The sequence below is a fragment of the Patagioenas fasciata genome, chromosome 5 (assembly GCF_037038585.1).
Source record: "Patagioenas fasciata isolate bPatFas1 chromosome 5, bPatFas1.hap1, whole genome shotgun sequence".
NCBI lineage: Eukaryota > Metazoa > Chordata > Aves > Columbiformes > Columbidae > Patagioenas > Patagioenas fasciata.
The window spans coordinates 49,375,629-49,396,384 of NC_092524.1; the positions used below are offsets into that span (position 1 = coordinate 49,375,629).

The 20,756-nt window shown below is 42.0% G+C and overlaps 1 protein-coding gene across 2 annotated transcripts in view; it reads right to left on the reverse strand.

The window, feature by feature from the left end:
* The window catches only part of STON2 (stonin 2), a 79,082-nt gene that overhangs the window by 35,189 nt on the left and 23,137 nt on the right, over window positions 1–20,756 (reverse strand). For both annotated transcript variants that reach the window (XM_065838037.2, XM_065838038.2), the window contains exon 4: window positions 18,020–18,217. In XM_065838037.2, coding sequence (XP_065694109.1) covers window positions 18,020–18,217 — 198 coding nt within the window. The remainder of the gene's footprint in view (window positions 1–18,019; window positions 18,218–20,756) is intronic.

Here is a 20,756-nt window from a genome sequence, read left to right on the forward strand (position 1 = left end):
AAACCTTTCTGTAGATAATTTTGTCTGCTGTTCTGTCTGTTGCCTCGATCTTTTTGTGTGAAATAGCAATGTAAGACGAGCAGGGAGATGAAGTCATCTTCCCCTAGACTCCCTCTTTTGTTTCTTGTTCCCAATTAAAGTCCATAATTAATCTGGCCACCACAACGGAGCACTACATGGGGTGCTGGGATGTTATGGACATACTGAAGCAGACTTGTTTCTCAGGAAACAGTTTTCTTCCTCACGTGGTATTAGTCCATTGACCCTTTGTCTGATGAAAACACTTTTTAAATGTGCACAGCAATTAGCTCAAATTAGAAGTAGAATCAGAACCAGATTTGTGGGAAAAAAAATCTGCTTTCCAAAAAATACATGCACTAAACTGCCATTGTTATCACTAAGCTGAATACCTCAAAGACTCACATCAGCCTTTGTGAAAAATCAGGATAAATTCACTCAAAAATCCCTGTTAGGCTGGTGACTCAGGCTTTATGCTTGGCTGTGGGAAACCTAGGTTCAACTCTATTCTCATTTACACAAGAGCTCAACTTGAGCTTTATGTCCTTCATTTGAGAGAAGGACCTTATCTGCCCTCCTATTGCCAGTCTGGGTCCAGAATATCAAAACTCTACCTTGGACCTTGGTGGAAGTTCTGTCAGAACCCGTTAGGTTGGGAAACTTTTCCAACAGCCCCTGCAGAAAAAGTAAAACCAGCTGATCAATATCAGGTGTCTAGTTCACCCCTTCCAAGATTGTTCTTTTGATGTCTGACGTTTCTTTGGCAGATATTGCTGTAGATAGCTAACCAGTGGAGTTTTACTCTTACTGCTGGGGCCTGTTTGACAGCAGAATGGATCTCATTGCAGAACAAATCGCCAGAGAGTCCGTAAGCTCCCCCAGCTACCCACGCTCAAATATACTTCTTCACACCTCACCAGGCTTTATTAATATTCATCCTTACAAAATGTGAAACCAGGATGAAAGTCTGTTTCAACTCTGTTTCCTGAGGCATTTGAAGTATAGATAACAGATAAGGACTTGCTGTTAAGCAGTGTTCTTGTCACTGCTGGCCTGTGTTCATCCTGCAGCAGCTGAGAAAGAAAGAACCAAGTCCAGCCTGTACAGTTCAGCTGAACAGCATCCCATGAGTCGTGTTTGGCTTGTGTTTATAATTTATCTTGCAACGACTGCCTTCTGAACAGGAGCCATCCCAAGATCCTTTTCTTGGGAGGAAAAGATGGCAAAATTAAAGCTCAGTGGCTCAGAATGGGTTTCTGGAGTACCATCCTGGCAGGACAAGATGGTTTAGGCCAGGATATACTCAGAGAAAAAAAAAACAAAAACATAAGGAAAGAAAAGCATCAAGGTACATTGGGACGAAAGATTAACTGAAAGCCAGATAATCCTCAGCTATATAAAACATGTCTCGATCCAGGCACTAGTCAGAGCTAAATATGACTTCTTATGACTGAAAATATGAATAGCCAAGCCCATTAATATCCAGGAGCTATATGAGACATAGTCTCAGATGGGTTTCTGCTTGTTACATGTCTTCACATGGTTGAAGCAGGGTTTTGTCAGTAAGCATTTATGGTATGTGAGAACAAGAGTGTGTAGAGAAGTTCACAGGCCACAGATCACTGCCCAGCTGGTCTAGTTCTCATGCTGAGACCTCTCCGAGATGCCTCCTTCACCCCCAACGGTGCCCTAACCATGCCTGCCATTCAAATCATAAAATCATTTCGGCTGGAAGAGACCCTCAAGATCATCGAGTCCAACCATGACCTAACTCTAGCACTAAACCATGTCCCTAAGAACGTCCTCTAAACACCTTTTAAACACCGACAGGGATGGTGACTCCACCACATCCCTGGGCAACCTGTTCCAATGCCTGACAACCCTTTCCATGAAGAATTTTTTCTTAATATCCAATCTAAACCTGCCCTGGTGCAACTTGAAGCCATTTCCGCTTGAACTATTGTTTGCTACTTGGGAGAAGAGACCAACACTCTCCATGTTACAACCTCCTTTCAGGTAGTTGTAGACAGCAATAAAGTCTACCCTCAGCCTCCTTTTCTCCAGGCTAAACAGCCTCAGATCCCTCAGCTGCTCCTCATCAGACTTGTGCTCCAGACCTCTCACCAGCTTTGTTGCCCTTCTCTGAACTCTCTCTAGTACCTCCATGTCCTTCTTATGTTGAGGGGCCCAAAACTGAACACAGTATTTAAGGTGGGGCCTCACCAGCACTGAGCACAGTGGCACAATCACTCCCCCTAGTCCTGCTGGTCACACTATTCCTGATACAAGCCAGGACGCTGTTGGCCTTTTTGGCCACCTGGGCACACTGCTGGCTCATATATAGCCAACCCTGCTGTGGCTAGAAATGGATCTCTCTGGATGCACCTCCTATCATATTTTACCAATCCTTTCTCCACCTACAAGCTGCAGGCAGGAGCCTGTCCCCCTCAAAGATGAGGCTGGTTCAGAAGGGTCAGAAAATGTTATTTTCCTCACAAACTGGGTGGATGCCACCTGACAGAAATTGGTCCTTCTGGTGCTGCAAAGCAATCTGTGCTGTGGGCTGACGAAACCTGGACCTGTGTGTGTGGAGACTGACGAAGGTGGGCCAGAAAGCCAGGGGTGGGACAGGGTATTATTGTTGCACTGTTGAGACCTGTCTGATTCAACATTCATTTGGTTGGGTTTGTCTGATGCTCACCCCTCCCTTCCAACAGAAAACGTGACTTAAATTTTGTTTGATGTCATGAAGAATTTACAAATAAGAGCATGTATACATGCACGCACACAAGCATACATAGAAATATATATAATTATACACACAGACACGAAGAAAGAGGGAGCGCCCTGGCTCACCTGCTGCATGCTTCCAGTGCCTTGTGACTTTAAGGCACAGAAAAGGGAAAGGCTTAAATGATGCATGAGCCAGCGCCTGGGGGAAGAAACCTGAAATCTTACCTCCTGCCCATAATGAATGGAAATCATACCACTCCCTCCAGTGCAGTAACATGGAACAGAACAGAGACCTCATTTGAAGAAGTACCAAAACCAGTGCCAAAGTAAATGCATCATCCTCAGGATTGATGACGATGAAATACAATTTAAAACCCTTTCATTTTTCTGGAGCAAAGCAAACTCCGACATGTTCAAGGGATTACATACTTGTGAAACAACTCCTAAGGCTTTAATGACTATTACAAAAAGCTGTCTGCTTTATTTGGTATTCTTTGTAATAACCTTACCTTCAAGTGGAAGGTGATTTTTAATCAGAGATTTGTGTGAAGTCTGCCATGATACACAGAAGTCACATGTATTGTAACTTACTCCTCGTTTGAAAAAGGAGGCGGTGAACATCTGGACCACAGTGTTTGGAAGTGGAGAAAAGCCTCAGTCACCCTAATGGCAGACATATTGCTTAACTGAGTTTCTTTACACCAGTTTAGAGGAAATTTCAGTTGATTATGCTTCCTAGCAGGTTGCCAGCACAGACAGTACGGAGTGACTATAACACATGGGTATAACCAGCTTTATCCTCATCTGCCACTCATTTCTATGGGACTGGGATTTACTGGCTAAAATCACGTGCTACTGAATCACTCAAGGGGTACTCCAAGTGAGTTACCTTGAGAGCAGCAATTACACCAAGAGACAGCATGACCCTACCTTGCCCAAGGATGCAAGCTGCAGGGCTACTAATTGTGTTAAGAATGGGAGAAGCCAAACAAAGCCTTTTCACATCCAAGGCATCACGGGTGATTTGTCCAGGTCATGCCCTGAACAGATGATGGGGCCAAATAAATTCTCCAGCCCCGCAACATAAAGTTTAATGAAGACTTGTTCAGTCAGCCTTATTAGCAAAGAACTCTGCATTGCCTAAGGAGGAGGGGCTGGTCTGCTTTCAATAGGACACAAAGGGAGCCAATTTCTAATCTCTGCTCCATTTGATGCTCTTTAAAATTCACAGCCAAATTATAAACTATGAGAAGCTGAGGAAAATAAACATGCAATTGATAAAGGCATCCTTTGTATTCAAACTTCTGCCAAAGAAACCACAGAGTAGAAAATTATGTTGGAGGATCTTCTTCGTTCCCACCACCTTACCTCTCATCACAGGAACTAAAAATTATTTTATCCTTATAGTGTTAGCAATAAAGAGAACTATCAACAGTCCTGTTATTTATCACAGAGGACAGTGAGATAGCAAGGAATTTACTGTGGCTGTTGGGAGTCAAGGTTCATTGCCTTAGTGATTCTAATTCCAACAGAATTTGTATTTTCACCATTTTATAAAGGCATTAACTTGCAATTTTCTTTAAAATAAGCTATACTGGCAGATTTGACATACAGTGGAGACTTTTTTAAACATTTCTGTATATTCACCATTATTATTTCCTTTTTTAAAAACATCTTGCTTTTTGCACATAGCTAATGTGGAAACTGACTTTGTTAAACACATCACAAAGCCGACTCCATTTATACGAAAAAGTACAGAATATGGCATTTTCCAAATAGAGCTGTGATTTTCTGAGCTGAAGGCTTTAAAAAACAGACCCAAACAACAAAAACCCCAATAAACAAACAAAAAAGGAAACCAAAACAAAAAACCCAAACAAAACCATTAAAGAAATACAAAGGGACCCTTAGGTTCTTAAAATTTCAAAGAAAATTAGTGAGGAATATTTACCTCTTGACAACTGCTCTTCAGTTAGATTAAAAGTGGCACAAGGGCTTACTTTACACTTTCATTTTGTTTATAGGACAGGTTTGATGTGACTCCAGCAAATTTGCCTGTATTATGTGGATCTCAAGTTACGTAACAAAATAAGTCCTTGACAACACTAGAAATCTGGATGAAGCCCACACAGGCATAAGTTTTACTTGACTGCGGTAAGATGGTGTTTCAGTACAGTTTGTAGAAGAGACAGGTTGTTGGGCTGTTCAGAAGATGCATTAGAGTGCTCTGTTAAAACCTAGTAAATGTGTGAGGCTGGCAATTCTGGAGAAAAAGAATGACCTCACGATCTTATCTACATACAGCATGGCAGTTTCCAACCAAAATTATCCCAGAGCACTGCACAGACTTCACAAATTGAAGTATAAATTTTGTATCCTGAAGTTAGAGTCACCTCTGAGAAAGAATATGAAGTATTTTTAGAAGTGTACAAAGATCAGCAAGCGAAAATAGCTTTTTCTCCTTAAAATTGCAAGAACATGTAAGGAGGCAGTATCATTTACAATTATCATATCTGAAACAGAGCTGCCTTTCACAAGCAAGCCTCTGTTGGCTCACGTTTCAGAAAGTACTGGCAGCCAGGAGGCTCAAGAACCACTTTGAAACTCTTCTGTAAAGCAAGGGATGGGCTGAAGCATGGGGATTAAAGCTGCTTGCTACTTAATGTAGTATGAAAGAATTCAAATACGTAAAAGGTATAGCCCAGCCATCTGTCCTCATATTTCCTTCCTCCTCAATTCTTCCATGGAAAAAAGAAATTCACAAGGCCTCTGAGCTGGATTTCCAGGTCCAGGAGGAGAAGCCTGCTGGGACCTGGTCCCATGCTGTTTGACTTGAGATCTCCTTGGAAGTGAGCTCCAGCAGGTAACAGGTTAATCTTGAGTGCCTTTGCTCTCTGAAGAGCAACTCCTCTCCCTGCCATCTGATGAGGGATGTGTTGATTCCTACTGACCTGATTTTCCCTTTATCCAGCAGACAAGGAGCTACTTGCTCAGGCAAAACCCTTCTCCCTTCACACCTGTTTGCTTCATTAGTTCAGGTTTGGGTTGGTCAGACATGCGAGACAAACTGGTTTTGTTCCATGGACACAGCTGGACTTTCAATCTTGGCAGAGCACAGTTAACCCTTTTGCCCCAGCAGCACCCCAGCCCCTGCCCAGCCAGGGGCAGCTTGCAGCAGCCAGCTGGGCACAGGTACAGGGAGCCTGGCAGGGGAGGGGCATGGCTGTGAGTGTGCCCACAGCTCTGTGATACAGCCCCTTGAAACCCTCTGCGCCCTGCATCTGTCACTGCAAAACGCACACAGCCTTAATACGAGCACACAGAAGGAACTGCATGGTTCTTCAGCATCGGAGTCTCTTGCTAACTAAACCGCCTGTTGTAAGCAGATCACACGCAAGACACCTCCTCTGTATTTCCTTAACCCCCTTGCCCTTCCAATAGTCCCCCATTACCACCAGCATCACTCTCACGGGAATGCTCACGTGCCTTGCCTCTGACTTGGCTCTGTTATCGAGATGCCATCTGGTGTTGAGGCCTTAATTACTGGTGCTCTGACCTCCCTTAGCTAACCTGTCTTGACCTTTATGAAAGATCAGTTCATCTGACACTGCCCATCTTTGGACACATACATGACTAATCAGGAAATCAAGTGCTTTTCACAGTGTTTTAACTATGCTGTGACAAATAGGCTGGTCCCTGCAAGTCCAGGACACAAAAGAGCCAAAGGAGCTGAAGCAGATTTCTGAGGAAAATCATTGAGTGCTGTAATTTCAAACTGAAAAGAGATGAAAAACGTAGCTACAGGGTTTGACCACATCGTGAGGAGGCTATCCTAACCCTAAAGAATTTGCAGAGGCACAGGTTTTAACAGAGATATATGATCTTAGAAGAGCCCTGAGTACATACCCATGTTGTTACTCTATGTCACTGCTTCTGTAGTCATGCTAAATCAAGCAGAAAGCTGCTAATGAATGACACAATCTGTATTTACCTTAAGGCTGGACATACCCAAAAAGCCTGAAGTCTACCATGAGCAAGGACAGAGATAACAAACACACAGCCCTGCTGAAGCCTTCTCAGCTAAGCATAGTAGACTGCCTGGTTTCAAATACAGCCTTTAAAGCAGGGCAGCTTGGTGGCTTTACAAATAAAAGTATATTCTACTGTCTGAGACAAAAAAGCCAGATGAAGACTGTGGAGTCCAGTTACAGCATTAGCTGAAGAGACACACCAGCATTCAAAGGGGAACAATGTACATGCAACTGCATCAACAGAGTGGAATGCTTTTGTGCCTCTCCCTCCCTGGAGATGAAGAACTCAAAAGATTTGCAGGGAATCCTGCAGGTCTCCCAGGATACACCATAGTTCCCGCTAATAATGTGTTGCTGGAGGCAACCAAGTCTGAACAAACAATCTAGGGTAGGAGGAGTGATGGGTTCATAAAGCAAAGCCTCTAGTAAAGCCCCCCTACTTCATTTGTGTAAGCTTTCCCACCCAGATCCCAATTCTATCTGGCTGGCAAAGGGTCTGCCACAGAGGAGACACAGCGAAGCACCCTGAGCCAACCTCATGTCCCGCTTCCAGAGCCAGCCCGCTGTGCTGGAAATGGGGCACTACTGCTCGACCGAGCATCAAAGGAACGAAGCTGGCGCGCTGGCTGGGTGTCAATACCCTGGCACAATCCAGCTCCCTGCTCTGCCAGATGGACCACGTGCCTTTTTGTACCCTGCGTGCTGGCATGTGCTCCCCTTCCATCCTGATCCCTCCCCAAAGACTCATGCCTACCACACAGCATATAAATGCACAATTAGGTGGAGGCAGAACATAAAAGGCACAAACATGCAGAATTGCAGAATCACAGAATCATAGAATATCAGATTGGAAGGGACCACAAGAATCACTTGGTCCAACCTTTCCTGGCAAAAGCACAGTCTAGACAAGATGGCTCAGAACCTTGTCCAGTTGAATCTTAAAAGTGTCTAATATTGGGGAATCCACCACTTCCCTGGGGAGATCATTCCAATAGGTGATTGTTCTCATAGTGAAAAAAATTTCCTTTTTGTGTCCAATAGGAATCTCCCCGGGAGTAATTCATACCCATTACCTCTCATCTTTTCCATGTAAAAATGGAGTCTCTATCTCCTTTGTTGCCACCCTTCAAATACTGGAGCATAGTGATGAGCTGTCCTCTAAGCCTTCTTTTCTCAAGGCTGAACAAGCCCTGTTCTCTCCGCCTTTCCTCATATGGTGGCTTCCCAGTCCTTTTATCATGTTTGTCGCCCTTCTCTGGACCCTCTCCAGCCTGTCCAACAGAAATCCTTCTGGTTTTTGTGCTGAATGAATGCTTCTGTTGGGCATCTCAGGAGAAGAACCAGGCTATATGTTTTGATTAAGAAAATCAGGAATCTTAGTGCTTACGCAAGAACATGAATTTATTTCACTGCATTCAAACCTGACACACTTCTTACCACACATTTCTTGTAAGAACATGTGTATCTCAGCACCATACTCACCATTATGCAACCACATTAAAAAAAAATCTGAAAGAGAGGATTCATTTCAAATTGGGGACATACTTAAAAAAGCATATGGAAAATGGCCTAAAGCTTGGCAGCTGCCTGTACTAGGTACCCATTCTTTGTGCAGAGTTGTACAGATTATTTTAACTACTATCAGTTGTCTGCAACTAATTACAGTATAGCATATACCCCATCTTTTCAAACACTTGCAGGTCTACCAGGTCAGTCCGAATACAGACTCAGAGTTACTCTGCTCCCTCCAGCCATACCAGTGCTGCTGTGGAGAGCCATCATCTTCATGTCACCAGGAAAGCACAATTTCTAAAGATCTGTTTCAACATAAACTGAAACCTGGGAAACTGGCAAGTCTAAGCTTACACATTATCTGCATTCCAGATAATAATCAAACCAGCTACTTGCTGAAACACCTACTTCAACATTCCCATTTTATAGTATAAGTTACCCTTTGTTACTAACCACTGATCTCTTATCCTACACTTCTCACTTTTGGTGTAGAGCACTGAAGACACCTAAGTGTTTATTTCATGTGTTTATGCTGCTCATACATTAAATTATTCCATTGCTGCAAAATCTACGTTAGGATGTTTCAGGAAGCAGTGCACTTTGTAATTACTATGTTTGCAAAAACGAGCTACAAGCCCTAGGGCTGGAACCAAAAGGTGTCTATTACAGGCACCTACCTTCTCAAATGCTTTGCACACCAAGATCTCAACCAGCGAGGAGATTCCTGCAGGCAGCTGCACCCACAGAGGTCACAAGCTCAGTCTACACTCAGCAAGTTCATGCCTCTTCCCAGAGCCAGTGCGCATATTCATGTCTGCACAGGCAAAGCCAGCTCAAAGCGAAAAGCACACTCTAAAATGTTAGTTATGCATGTACTAATCAGCATGTAAACCTGACAGAAAGGGAACCTGCCCTAATATTTTGGTTTTCCAGGCAGGTTTAGCTTAATCCCTGGTCTAATGTTTAAACCACCAAAATGAGGGATATTTTTATTTCTTGCAGAGGTGAGTTATTTTGTCAGTATCACTGTTTAATTCTCTCCTACAACTAAAACTCTTATTGAAGATAAAGCTCAATAAAGGTGACACAGGACTAGTCAACCTGTAAAGCTGGGTCTCCTGAGCCCCACCTTTCTCAGAAATAATCTTTGGTGGTCATGTTACATACTACAGCTAAAGCAAACCACATATATGCATATATAAAAAGCAAGGAAGTGGGGCTGTGGTGATAATTAAACCTAAACGTGTGTAGACATTGTGCCAAAGCTAATGAATACTTTGCCACTTCTCTTTAATAAGAGTGATGATGCAGAACATGGTGTAAAGGGCACAGGAGGCAGGCTAGACAACCAGAAGGAGGGAGTGGAAATGGAAATTAACCTTAGTGAGGTAAGAAAACATTCTGGAGATGTTATTGTGCTCTGCTCAGCACGTCTGATAAGCTCCATTCCTAAACTCTGACAGCACTGACATATATAAGTACAGCTTTCATCACAAGGATTTTAGAAGAATTTGTTCAAATGGGGATGGTACTATACAACTGAAGAATAGTAAATAGAGTAACTATAAGGGATAAAACTGACTTCGGAAAATACGAGCTGAAATTCTGACTGCAATAGTATGCAAGACTTTAGAAGCAAGAAGTGAAACACAGAAGATGAAAACGGGGATGGAAGCTAGCTTTAAAATATTTAGTTTGTTCCAGCCAAACCTAACAGATTTATTTGACAACTGATTTTCTAAAGAAAAAATAGATTTGTCTGTATTAGAAAAAACATTTAATGTGGTGTCACCTGAGAAGGAGTTAAAATGGATACTGATACCAGCGTTAAGACAGAACCAAAAACCAAGCTAAAAGGGAAGACAGCTGTTGAGTTTTGATAGAAATATTAGGTTAGAGCACTTACAAGTAGGGTTTATTGATTATGAGTACATGACTAAAACTGTGTTTATTCATATTTTAAAACAATGAGCATGGCACAGAAACTAACATGGTATTTCCTGAATGCACACAATTAGGAGGAACTGGGTATGTAAAGGAAGCGCTGAACATCATAATGAAACTTGTGGTTCATCGTGAGGACTGAGGTAACAGAAATGAGATGAAATGTAATAATATCAAGTTCACAATCAGGTATTTAAGGACAGATACATTTGTTATAATGAAGAAACTCATCAATTATGTATGAGAGACAGTGATCTAGGATGTAGACAGTCAATCTGAATATAGTGTAAGGCTACTTGCCTGATACACTACTACAAAAGGAAAAAAGATCCTGAAATGTATCAAGGAGAGAATTCCAGAAGACGTGGAAACAATAATATCTAGATATTAGGCTATGGTGAGACCTTAGTCTGTGCAAAGTTTTGGTCACCACATCCAAGGAAGATTAATTCAAACAGTAACACAAGCTGAGAAGGGCTTGCTAGGATGAGGAGGAGAATGAAGAACAAGAATACTAAAGACCCTGTCTCATTTAGTTTAGCAAATGAAAACAGAGAGGGTTATAATTACACCGTATAAATATATTTAAGGGCTTGCACTAGAGAGGGCAAAAAGCTATTTGAAAGACAATATTGGCACAGGAACATGTGGATAGGAAATGGTCATGAATACATTTACAGCAGTGTCCTGCGAAATAGCTTCCATTCCCATGGTCTCAAGTGGATCATGTTTAAAGCTGTCTGAAATGTCTACATGTGAAAATACATCGGTTTCAATAAACTGGTGACCAAAGTCTGCACTTAAATGGCATAATTTCTACAAAGCTTGCCATGTGCATGAGGGCACAGAGCTACAGGACGTAGGTTGAAAAGAACTTTGACTAAACTAAATTATTAGATTTGGAGAGGAACACACAGAGCTGCAGCTACTTGAAAATTCTGCTGCACCATAACAGGAATAGCTGGGACCTGAGTATTTTGGAAGCAGTTTGAGGTGCCAAACCCAGATCTGGACTACTTCACGATAGATGCTGAGCACTTGAAGTTTTTTTATAAAAAACAAATCCTAAATCATAGTTCAAATCAGTCTCTTTGAGATTTAGAGCAACATCATTAGGAAGTCTACAGGTAAACTGGACTGGCATCCACGTCACAAAATCCAGGACCACTCTTGGTAACCAAGACCAACCCAAAGGAAGTAGCATGAAGTCTCCTCTTCCTCTCGTGTAATGGACACGGTCATAATGCAAATACCAGTTATATCTGTCCTAAGATTAGGCAGAGGATTTTTGTCTCACCTGTCAAACATAAGGACAAATTCCTTCTGATAACTGATGAACAAGCTCATTATGCAAAATTCGTGTCATATCTGTGCTCCAGCATTATTTGTTTTGATCAAGGGTATATCAGCTAGAAAACGGAGATGTTGAAGTAAAGACATACATTGATCTCCCTACAGTACTCTCATCCAACTCTGCTCATTTCTGACTTGAAAGAGCAGAAAGTGTTACATTTTTTCTGTAACATTGGGCCCAAATAAAAGGATAAAGGAGGCACATGTTCCGATAAAAACGGACATTAAAAATAATCACAAAAAGTTTCTACGTGGGGACAAAAAAAAAAAATTGTCGACATAGAAGCTGGAGGTTTTGCTTAAATGATTCCTACATTCTTCTTGTTTTTAACAAACCTTCCTCCCATTTCATCCCACGCTGTTCTTTGAGCAGGTGACTCTATAACTGACCCCCTAAAGGTGTTCGTCAGCACTTTTCCAATTCCTGTGCTGTGTAGTCCAGTGATCCTCTGAGCCTTTCTTAGGTTTCAGATGATATCAGAGTGAGGGAGAAACAAGCAAATGCATGCATTTGGGCATCATGAAAGTTCTCATTCTTACTTGCTATCTGCTCCTGCTGGCTTTTCCACCTGCTGTTTCACACTGCCAGTTCTATTTAGCCCCTTCATATTCAGACAGGAAATTCCACACAGAACTGGGATCTCTAATTAAGAGCACATGAAATTACTTACAGTTCCTGTTAATTAGCACTACTGTGGAAACCTTGCTTGCTTCTCTGCCTCACAGAATTAACAGTGGAAAACATGAATTCTTAGGCAGGTAATTTCTCCAAGTGGCGAAGCTCGCTGCTGCATGAGAGTTGCAAAATGGGACTCCCCAGGGTGCAGCCAGCTCCCCAGGGCACCGGCTATGTCACCCCCACAGCACACAGCTGGGACAGTGCCACACCACTGCCACTCCATCACTACAGTGCCCTTGTCACCTCCTGCCAGTGGTACAGCAGCGTGCTGCCACGAACTGAATGCAAAAGGTGAGCTAACACTGCTGAAGATTGACACTCGTGTTTTCCACTTCCAAAGAGCTGGATGTCAGGAGGTGCCTTGGTGCTCTTCCCTCCCAGCAGCTTTCAGTTCACAAGTTATTTAGCATCCTGCAGAACTGCTCCAAACAAACTTAGACTTTCCTCTTTCAACACAGCAATCACAGATAGCCAGTACACATAAGTGTTCCATTTCCAATTAAGCTTCAAACTGAAATGTCCTGCCCAGCTGCAAAATCTCCTACTGAAGTCCTCTGGCTTATCATGTTGGCATGTGGCTTTCTGCACTGCATTAGAGAGCAAATGCAGCCAATGTAAACACTGTGGTTGAAGAATCACAGCCTGACAAACACAAATAAAGAAAGGGCTTCGTACCACCTAGTCTGCCTCACTGGCATGAGATAAACTACAAAGCATCTACCCACATCTATTCTCTTGGGACATTGCCTACACAAAGGGATATCGGCAGGTCAGTCCCATGACTGGGGCTAGAATTCTGGCCGCTTTGCTTTCAGCTGCTCTGACTATATAAAACCACCAGTGAGTAGGAGTGGAACGAGTGAAATTCAGTAAGAACACCATGTAGGTTCAGCACTTAGCTCTTTATAACAAAGTACAAGCCTGCTACAAATCTGTGTGCCTGCAGTTCAGAACAGCCATGAGGAGAAAACTCAGCACCTGAACTAAGAGATGCTCCTTTAGCCAGGGCCAATGACATGGATGAGATCAGAACTGATTCTACGCTGACATGCAGGCAAGAAAACACACGGAAAAAATCCTATATTTTTATACATACATATTTTTAATAAAAATGTTTTTAATTAAAATATTTTTTAAGCAATACTAAAAATCAGAGCCAGTTCTTTCATGTTGCCACTTCCTCCTCTCACACTTTGCCTCTTCCCTGTCTTAGACCTGGTGTTTTCACAGATGTGGAATAGCAAGGGAGGCCTGATTAATTCACAGGAGCAGAATAAGACTCAGCCTAGTAGGAATTAGGAAGAGCAGACCCTTTTGAGCTTTCTTCTAACACCTTTCTTGCTGTGACAGCAATACTATATCCTCTCATCCTTGCACCCTGGAATTCCTCATCGTTTCTGAAGAAAAAGCAAGTATCTGATAGTCCTAGCAGCTTCAACCACTCTTCTTTGGTTGGCAGGGTAATACTTTGAATACTTTGAAAATAACAACACTCTCGGAATTAATTCCTTGTGCTATTTATTAACTTTCTGGATTTTGAACAGCTGGGGTCACGCATGCAAATGTTTATCTCCAAACATGCAGATGTTCTCAGAAAACAACAACATAGCAATTCCCTCAGTATCCCACTAGTCCCAGAGCTTCAGGAAAATGCCAAACAGAACAACTGGTCAGCAAACTGAACCGCCAACATACCCAGCATAGCTGCAGCTCTCCTAAGATACAAATCAGAACAACAAAAGAACTAGCAATACAACCCACCCAAAATAACTATTAGAGAATTCATGTCTACAAGGCTAATCAGATAGATATATATATATGTATATATACACACACAGCATTATTATCTCACATAGATTTTATTATATATTCTATTAAATTTACAACAGAGTTTATGAATGATGCAAATATATATCTATTATATGTAATTATCACATATAATTTTTTGTATACAAGTCAATATTTATTTTTAATTTATATAAATAAAATTATTTTAGAGATGAATGGCAAAAATGCAGAAATCCAAATCAGCTATGAGGTATTTGTGCTTAACCTCAGAACAGACCCCAGTGCTTCCAGATCCGTAATCCTAACTACAAGATGGCCTCTTCCTCGCTCCTCTGACATGTAGATATTTGTCCTTTTTTGAAAGCTGAGACAGGCATCTGCTTCAGAATGAATCAATACTTGTATTGTATCAGTAACAGAGATGTCCTGTGTTACTTATCTTGCCGAGTACAGCACAAACGCCAAAAGTTTCTCTGTCTTTCCGTGCTCATTGATCCAAGCTGAGCGACACAGCGATGCATGGTAGAAAGCTCTGCAGCAATGGCCCACTTTACCAGCACCAAATACAGCTTCATACACCCTGTGAAACCCTAGCTGCTGTAAAGTGCTTGTTGTTATAATCATATAAACATGCCCACATTAAATGGGCAGTTTGCTATCACTTGACCCAAATTTATTGGCTAGCTGCTGCAGGCTAAAATAGCCTCCTCATACTGACAAAGATGAAAATAATATAAAAGGCCGGAGTTCTTGGTGCCAGAGTTCTAACTAGAAGAGACAATGAAGTGCGGCATATTCTAGCTGCACTTTGATTGAAGGCAAATCTTTTTCAGCTCTGCTTGTGCAGTATTTACCTTCACTGCTGTGCAGTCTACTGCCTTTACAGGATGTCACTGAGCTTATCCTGACACCATCAGGCTTTCTGCAGTGCTCCCATAGTGAGCGTGAACTCTCAGGCTGGGATCGTTCAGGTCTCTAGCATCTTTCTCACATATCTGCCTAGGTCACATCTTACATAAACAGAGGCACTAGATAAAGCTCAAGCCCATGGAATTGTGTTGCACTCAAATCTTGTGTCAGTTGTGAGAAAGTTGATTCCCAGCCAATTTTACCTGCTTGGAGCCTACCAGCCCTGGACACCAGGATGTGCATTCTCACTGCTGGTACTCAGCTCTGGGTACACCCCCAGTCAGACCTACCTCAGGCTTCCATCTGCTCCCACATGAAACCCCATGCCCCAATCTCCTTCAGGCAGCTGATGCTTAGGTATTTTTCAGGCAGCCTGAAGTCAAGACAGATAGTGGTATTATGGCACAGACTATCCTGGATGCTTTTCTGTGCTGTTCAGGCAATAAAAATTCACCATGGCTAAAATAGTTATTTTACCCAGTGTCTGACCATTGAGTAGAATTTTTCACACTTTCGTTATTAACAGGTTTTTCTTGCTTGAAACAATATTAAACCCGAGCTACTCTTATTGTCCTGATTCTCTATCATCACTAAGCAGATCAAAAATTTCTTTCTTATTTTTGTTGGGGTTTTAGCAGTGAAAGGAATCTGATTTTTTTTCGCTCCATCAAGCTTGACCTTGGAGTCAACATATTGGCTAACAGTCAACGTGACTTCACCACCACACAGAGCATGAGGATGTCTCGCTTTTCTTTCATCAAAATAAAAGAAGTTATTTCATTGCCTTGATGGAGCCTTCCACCTCCCCTGCAGACTCAGGCAGCCAGCTTTTTGAGAAGAGAAATGGAAATCAAATGCTTAGATCAAGTCAGGTTTGAATGACTGAATTTCTGGAGAGGGGCAGAGAGGAGGGAGAGGAAAAAAAGCCATAATGCATTTTTGTTCATTTATGCACTGTGAGGGTGAGATGAAGGTGGAGCGAACAACAGAAAAGCAGCCAGAACTGTACAACAGCTGCATGGCCACCAGGTCCTCAGCTACCTCACCTCCACAAACCGTGCTTGATGCCAGCAGACATCTTGGGGGGAGGGTTGTGAGCCATCCCACCAACAGAAACAAACAGATGCGCTTTGTTCATGCTGTCCTTTGCAAACTCCACGCCTGGTGGTACAAAGAGTCAATGTATTTCTTACTCCAGTTCCAGTACCACTAAGGTAGTGTATCTTACAAGTTTTAGTTAATGACACAGCCTTGCCTATGTTACCTACTTGTTTACTTTTAAAAATTTATAGGTGGTTGGAATGATTTTTTGTACCTGTTTTGATAATAAATATGCCAGTTTGTGACTGACTGGGAAAGCAGGAAGAGTAAGAAGGTTGCATACAAAGCTTTTACTGAAGTATCAACTTTTGGCAGTATATAGCAAATGACTCCATATGCATGCCAGTGTTATACACCACCACTTTTGCTTTTACTTTCTCTATATGATGCAAGGTATATATGAACCAGGCATCCTTTATTTCCCTTGATCACATGCAGACAGTCACAGTGACAAACGCTGCCCTTTGGCAACCTATACCAAATCAACAAACCAGCAATATCCAGCACATAGGTCAGATGAAAACCCTTACAATTCTCCTTAACAGACACGAGCTCATCAGAACAGAACTGATGACCACACCAGCATCCAAACAGCTGGCACATGATCCAGCTTGCCTGTTCTACCTTTCTACCAGTGGTTTCCAGACTTAGAAGCACACCAAGCAGAGGATTCTAAAATAAAAAGAGTTTGAGAGACTTGTGGTAGCTGTTATTTGAAGGAAGAAAGGCCTCTACTCATCCAAAGTAAATACTACTTCCCCACAAATCCTTTGTCTTAAGCGCTCAGCTAGCACCTACCGTGCTGCTGTTTATGAACCTTCCTTGATGTCCAAGCCAGTTTCACTGAACCATCAAACAACACCCTTTTCAGGTAATGCATGTATGTGCTCTTTATGAAAGGGACATATGACCTCAGTGGGGCTTAGGAAGTCTAAGGAAGTCCACTCTCCCCAAATAGATCTTATTTCACACACACTGTTACATTCACCACCTGACAGAAATACATTAAATACCTCACATGACTGAGCTATCATGACACTAGCAAAACAACCTTCATCACCAAACTGGATAGCCACTGACCTTCCTCAACCTGAGATTGAACAGCTTCCAACATACTGCAGAATGCTTCCTCCTGCAGCTGTGAACTTCTAACCTTTTTGTGTCCTGACATGCCAGCTCTTTCTATGCTCTGTGAAAGTCTGCTTTGTCACACAGGAGTTCTCATTAGCCCAACTCTGGGATGACACAGGTGGCACCACTCTGCTTCATTTCTCCAGCGTCTGAGATTATATAGAGTACAACTGAGCAGCAAGGACCTACAGTATCATACAGCACATCTTTCCAGAGTCAGGATACCACCTGAATTGATCCCTACAATGTCAGACAAAGGATCCTTAAATGATCAAAATCCGCTGCTGAACCATACTCTGTCGTCTCCTACATTCTCTCTGCATTACTGTACAGCAACAGTGCAAAGCACAGTGCAAGGAACATATCCAGCAGCCTGGATCTGTGTCTTGGCACTCACTGAAACAGAGCGCCATGCAGAGCTGGCCCTGCCTCAGCTGAACACACTGATGAGTTAAGAAAATATCTGGATAAAAGTTCTGGAAGGGCAGCCAGCTTCTCCCACAACAGACTGAGAGCGAGCTCCCAGATCAGCTTAAGCTGATGTGGTATGCAAAAACCAGAAATGCTCCAACATTTAACTCAGACAAATCTACCAAAAAGTACATAGTTGCATTTGGCTCTTGCTTTAGGAGCCTGCACATATCAGGTGTGTGTCAAATCCAGGTGTGATCTTTTGGGAACTGGACTAGAACAAAATGTTAGTCTGCCTAATCCTTGAGCTTGTTCTGCTCTAGATCCATTCCCTGTAGCTCACTTCTGAGCAGTGAGTTTGAGTAGCATCAAAAAGATCAAGATGGAAGCTTGGAGGCTTCCCTCTTACCAGGTGAGTCTGCGGCAGATGTTCCACCACTGGTCAGGTCCTCAGTGTTAACTGACTGCAGATCTGTGTAGGAGGGAGCAATGCTTGGGCTGCTGGTGTCTTCTGAGTTGGTTGTCCAGCTGCTCTCTGAGGCACGGGCTCGCCTCTCAGAAGAGTTGGAGGAGGGGGAGGTCCAGCTGGGTGCTTTTGATGAAGACACTGGAGGTAGATAACACACAGGTATCGGTTAGAAACTTACAGGGCCATCTTCCAGAAGATCACCACTACTCCAAAGACACATCACATCAGTTTACTAAGACTCTGTAAATATAAATTTCAACATCCACAGGAATGCAGTTGTTTTGTAACACACACACAGCAACTTCAGTAGTGCCTGGCACTGTTGCCCTCCAGCACTGCTCAGCTGTCTGCCTTATATCCCATACTGCTGGCACCTGAATGTTTCCACGCTGTTCAAGTTTTGTAGAAGCTGTGACTTTTCAGAGTAGGCAGATTTCATGTTTCTGCCACCGCAGACAAGATCTGAATATGTGTTGTGAAATGCAGAGAAGTTTTTATAGTACCACAGATTTTTACGAAGTGGTTTTCTGATATTTAATTAAGCATTCCCTATCTGTGACACCCACTCAAATGCAGTAATCATCTTAGGAATTCTCCACATGGGAGGAGGAATATAAAAATAAACTGAAAATGACCTACTGATGTGGATTAGAAATGGCTTTTGTTTCTGAACATGCAGGACAGAGTGCCCCAGTCTGAATATACTGCATAAGATTACTGCTCAGTTTAGGCCAAAAATCCTGTTCTACTCACTTGCTAGACTTGCATGTCAAACAGTAAGTCCTGCCCAACCATCATCCAAAGTTCAGAACACAATCTTATACATCTACTGCTATGAATGTGTAGTCTATACTCTGTGCATTGCATACTCTTTGCCCTAACGAATGTTAGGAACAATGAGCGACTCTAGTGAGGAAATAAAAAACCAAAGATGCAGTAAAGAAATCTTCCTGGACTAAGGAAAGGCATATTGGTAGAACCTAATTCTAATTTAACATGAGCATTGTAACTGTTTTTTTAAGTTAGTACATCTATGTTTATCTTTTAAACCAACAAAGATCTCAGTGCACCCCAAATCTTGCAGTTACAGAACAACCAGTGACAGAGGTTCTCTTCTCCCCATGTACTACATAAACAACCCTTATTAGATTGACAGACATTTGGAAAAAATGGTGAGTTAATGTTAAAGAGGATTTCTCTCTCTCTACTCTATCAAAGCGGTACAATGGGACACCATTTCACTAAGGTAACTTTGCTGTGTGCATAGAGGGACCATCCAAACAGTGCTCCCTACCTTGCCAGTTCAGAAGTGCAAATTTATTTTATATAGCTGCACTTCTACCTCAGGTAAGCAGGCAATAATATATTTATATTTGTACAGCTGTGAGCCTATGTACTGAGTTGCTTCTGAGTAGAGTCATCCCTAAGGACGAGGAGCAGAAAGTCAGGAGATGTGTCTCCTTCCTGCACATGTTGACAACTGCTGTGCTGAGAGTGTTGTGACCACAAAACCCCACTTCTCCCTCCAGTAATTGTGCACTGTGTTGTGCTTGACACCTGTAGAGAAAGGACAAGTGTGTGATTATAACGTCAGTCCCTCTCTCAGCCATTTTGCTAAACAAGGCATAAAGCACCTGAAAAGCCACCTTTAAAACTTCACCTGAAATCACTTGACAGACAGAATTATTTATTTGGACACAGAGGACAAGCTGAAAAGCTGAGCTCCATACATGAACCAGGAGCAAGAACAAAGGGCTTTTTTAAAGTGTTTTATATCTGGAATTCTTCTGGAATTATTTTATAAAAAATATCCTAGATTTGCAATGTTTCTTTTTTTGCTTAAAGCCAGTCACAGCAATATGAAAAACATAAGTTAATTTAGAAACACAGAAGATTTAATAATTCATATACTGTCAACTAGTTTTGTACTTTGCAAAACCAGCTTTTGTCAAAGAGGGAAACTGACTGGAATAGTGTTGCAGAATACTTCTATATAAGTGCAAATTAATTTTATTCCAAATAAGTTGTGCCACTTCAGAAGAATATAATTTTTTTTTTTTTCTAAAGAAAGAGACTTGTATTTTGGAAAACCGTAACCATACAGAGCTTTTTCTGAAACAGATATTCTTTAAAGTCTTACTATAATCGACTAACACCTACCACTGCTTCAGGTTCCCCAACACTAACCCCTAGAAGTAGTCAAAGTGCATTTTTCCCTATGTTGAGTCAAACAACAATCTAATCAATCACACACACACACACACAAAAAGAAAAAAACCAACACACACACACACACAAACACAAAAACACAACAAAACAAAACAAAACAGGAAAAAAAAAAAAAAAGAAGTACAAATCTACACATTTTAGGTCCCTCTTCAGATGCTCCTGCTGCTCTCCAGATTCCTGGAAGTCCTGAAACTAAGTTTGTAAATAAGCTAGTGTTTTTCTCCTGTAAATTTGGAATTTGGTGTCTGATGTCAGTAGATGCACAGTAACAGTCTTTCAGCTACAGGAATTCTCAGAAATCTGTTTATGTTGAAAGTCCAGTGCTAGAACTATCCCTAACATGCAAACTCTCTAGCATGCGTAGGACACTGAAAATCAACTCATTGTTTCCCAAACTGAAAAATGTTTCCTTCCACGTGGATTTTATGTTTCTTAACATGTTTGTTCC